General features: G+C 48.9%; 1 protein-coding gene across 1 annotated transcript; it reads right to left on the minus strand.

The window, feature by feature from the left end:
• Positions 1-219: 219 nt before the first annotated feature.
• FGFBP3 (fibroblast growth factor binding protein 3) lies at positions 220-2,600 on the minus strand. Its single transcript, XM_075935138.1, has 2 exons — positions 2,447-2,600; positions 220-1,495 (listed from the first exon to the last, which is right to left on the minus strand). The coding sequence occupies exon 2, from the start codon at positions 1,397-1,399 to the stop codon at positions 668-670; it is 732 nt and encodes a 243-aa protein (XP_075791253.1). The 5' UTR covers positions 1,400-1,495; positions 2,447-2,600; the 3' UTR covers positions 220-667.
• Positions 2,601-3,985: the final 1,385 nt, after the last annotated feature.

The following is a 3,985-nucleotide window of genomic DNA, read 5'->3' on the forward strand; positions in this document are numbered from 1 at the left end:
ACCCACTTCATCAGACGCATGTCTGGTCTTTGCCCACGAAAGCTTATGCTCCAACACTTCAGTTAGTCTATTAGGTGCCACAGGACTCCTCGCAGCTTTTGCAGATTCAGACTAACACAGCTCCCCCGCTGATACTTGTCAGCATGTAAGTTGCTGCAGGGCTGGGTTGCGGCATCACAGCCACGAGCAGGCTGTGGCCAATCAGAGACCACACAAAGCTTGCTGTAAAAGAGTGGCATCTTTATTAATGTTGCGGCATTATCTTATGCAATACAAGTCACGGGCACACGTTTGCCTCTGCTGCATACGGGGCAGTCCTTTCCCAGCGAGTCAACGTGCCAATACAGAAAACCGCCCTGGGTGTAACTGGAGCCTAGGCTGAGGGGGCGCACCTGGCCCCACAGCAGCGATCTTTGACACGGCAGCGCGGACAACACCCGCATTGGTGCTCGTTTAGGGGGTAGGGAGGGAGCTGTCGGTCCTGGGCCCAGCTCCCTCCCGCCTGCCCTGGGTTAGCAGTGGCTGCAGGGTTAGTACGAATGAGTAAGTGATGCCCCTCCCCCGCCCGGCTGTCCCACGGGGGCTCGCTCCTACCCCCGCTCGCCCCCCCCCCATCCACCCGCCTGGGCCCGACCCTCCCTCCACCCCCCGCTGCCGCCCGCCCGCCTCAGCCGTTCCAGAAGTTGACGAAGAAGCTGCAGAGCGAGTGCCACTGCTCCGCGCAATAGGTCTCGGCCAGGTCCTCGCTCAGCTCCGTGGGCGGCTCCGGGCTCCCCTCAGCCGTGGGCGGCCGCTGCTCCGGGGGCAGCGGGGAGCCGGGACCCCCTTTCCTCTTGCCCGCCTTGCCCCGCTTCTCCAGGACCCCGGCGTGAGCCCCGCTGCTCATCGCCTTGGCGCCGGGAGCCCCGGGCTGCTGCGGCAGCGTGGGCGCCTCCGGGCCCCGGCTCTTGGCTCTGCCTCCGCCTGCTGCGGGGCTGGGAGGCGCGGGGCGCAGGTGCGCCTCGGGCGGGCCCTTGGCGCAGAGCCGGGCTTTGAGCGGGCTGCTGTCCTGGCACGGGTGGCGCTTCCGGCGCAGCTTGCCCACGATCTGCTTCCAGTACTGGCGGCTCTTGGCGCTGTAGGCGGCGCAGCGCTCCGGCTGGCCCCGGTACACGCACCGGAGCCCCTCGCCGCCGCCCCCTCCAGGCGCCTGGCAGCTCAGCTGCAGCTCGGTGGCCTCCTCTCCTCGGACCCGCTGCCAGCTGCACACATGCTGCTCCCGGGTGGAGAACTGCCCGGATTGCGCCCCAGGCGCTGGGCGCTCCGCTTTCTCCCCGGCCCCTCGGGCCTGTCCGCTGGCGGCGCCCCACAGGCAGCCCAGGAGCAGGAGGCTCAGTGGAAGGGCTCGGGAGACCCTCATCTCATTGGAACTGCTGCGGCAGCCTTTTGTCTGCCCGGGCCTCAGGGATGGAGCGTCCTGGTGAAGGAGCGAGGGGCCCTTGGCATCCCCCGAGCCCTAGAGAGACAGACAGTTCGCACACTTAGCCGGGGGCATGCTGCAGAGACACACAGCCACAGATACTGCTAATTACTAATATGCATCTGTCATGAAGGCCACTCGCATCAGCCGAAGGCATGCCCCACTGGATCAATCATTCCTAACTATTATCCATGCAGCATTTATAACGCCTTTATTAAACATATCTGAAAGTTTGCAGAGATAGTGCCATCACTAAGAATATACATTAATACTTATCGTGAATATTGCTGTTTACCTCAAATCTCTCTACAGACGTTAATTCATTAGCATTCCCTACATGCTAATCAAATATAAGACCAAGGGATGTGCTACTCTTACTCTTTGTCAGAAAGGAGCAATCAGAAATCGGCACTGTTAATTACAAAAGGCACCCTGTCTCTGCACTCTTCACAGATGGCTGGTTTTACTATAATAAGTTTTTGTTTGTGAGATATTCATGTGTGGTTTTATTACACCAACTTGAGATCGATAGACTGAAGACATACAATGCCATCTTTTGCAACAAATCTCTACTTTGTTTTTGCTTTGACAGATTATGCTGTGCAGATTGGTTGTTAGAGCACCATCAATGGTATACAAAAGTTTTTCTCTATACTATTGTTTTCCAAAGTTTCATGATCTCTCTTTCTCTTACATGGCTAATGCAAGTTAACAACCTCTTCACTGCATTCTAAGCTTCTCTTTGCTATATTCCTCAGTGCAATAAAAATTCTCTAAATTATTTGGGTTAAAGTCTTACCAAACAAATAATGTTAGTAAATATGGATACAAGGCCACTGGCAAATGGCAACATGATGGGAGGACAAATCTCTTTCTAGTTACAGCATCAAAGACATTGTGTGGCCAGAATTCGCTAACAAACACATCTCAAAACAAAACTATTTCTCATAAAATCAGATCCTGTTTTCATTCTTTGGTTAAACTTACCGTGCACTGTGTGAGATGGAGTAGTCTACTAGAAAAGTATGAGAGTCTGCATGAAGGATTAAGTCTCTGTTAGAAGGGTGTATGGAGCATGAATCTATTAGCAATAGCACAGGAGTGGCTACCCCAGACTATGCCCCTCCCCGGCCTGTTTCATGCAAACATACACATACACCCACCCACAGAGAAAGAGAGAGAGAGAGAGAGTCCTCAAAACAGAACTTTCTTAGACATAATGTATACATTATTCCACTCAATGATAAATCTATATGCTGCCTAATTTATAAGACAATGTGTTTAATTAATCAAATATTATTCACTTGTTTGGTATCACAGCGTGCTATTGACACTTTTAGTTGCTTTGAGGAAACTTCAAAATAATGTTAAAAGAAATTGTTAGGGCTTGTCTACACTTGGAAATATACTAAAATAGCCATTCCGGAATAATAACTCTGGAATAATTTCTCATGCGGACACTTTTAGAATAAGAATTTGGTGATTCAAAGTGGATTTTGAAAGTGGATGAAGCTAAATCAAAAGAAGGCTCTTTTGTTCCAGATATGAGTGTCCACATAGGGAGTTATTCTGATATAATTATTATTGCCCTGTACATCAGTGTGAATCTTGTCCATTTTAATTAATTAAACTCATATCTTTTATAAGCACTCATTTACTTAATTTGACTGAAAATGCCTATTCCTCAAGATTTAAGCACTAAGACAGAATGTAAAATACGTATCTTGTGCAAAACGACTATAACAAGAAGGCCAGTGTATGCCAATCTGGATCTATAAAACAATACAGTCCCCAAACAGACAGAAAAAAAAATCCTCCACCCTTTCCCAGAAGCAAGAACAACCCCATTCCTCTCAATCCTGTTTGCCTGACTGAGAGAGCAGGAAAACTACTAGAATTTACATCAGCATCAGTTTCTCTATTCTTTAGATATATATTTGACTGGTGAATTGTAATTTTCTCAGAATAAAATAAAAAATGTAACAAATAGCTCAGAATGTTTTTCCTATATGTGCTTTTACTATTTCTTCTTTAATTTTGGTCTGTGACAAGATGCTGTCACACCCTGGTTACTTAGAATATACAGGGCACTGGGTGTAGTTGGAGTCGGAAGGCATTAAGTAGTGTGATTGAATGTGCAAGGTCAGAGTGCATCTATATCAAGATTAAAAAACCTGTGATTAGCCCAGGTCAACTCACTCAAGGTCACAGGTCTCTAACTCCACAGTTGAAAAATTGCTGAGTAAACATTTGGGTTCAGGTGGGATCCTGAGCTCTGGGACCCTGTGAAAATGGAGAGTCCCAGAGCTTAAACCCAAACATCTGCACTGCAATTTTTAGACATTCAGCCCATGAGTCTGAGTCAGCTGACACAGCCAACCTAAGACCTCAGGTCTTGTATACCTGTGTAGACATATCCATGGTTCACTTGCACCTGTATAAAGTACAATGAGCTTATTAGCTGGTTACTTATTAGCTGGTTACAGGCTGAGGAGCATTCGAAGCCATGAGGAATTCCTGGACAGT

This window comes from Pelodiscus sinensis, chromosome 8 (assembly GCF_049634645.1).
Source record: "Pelodiscus sinensis isolate JC-2024 chromosome 8, ASM4963464v1, whole genome shotgun sequence".
NCBI classification, from domain to species: Eukaryota; Metazoa; Chordata; order Testudines; family Trionychidae; genus Pelodiscus; species Pelodiscus sinensis.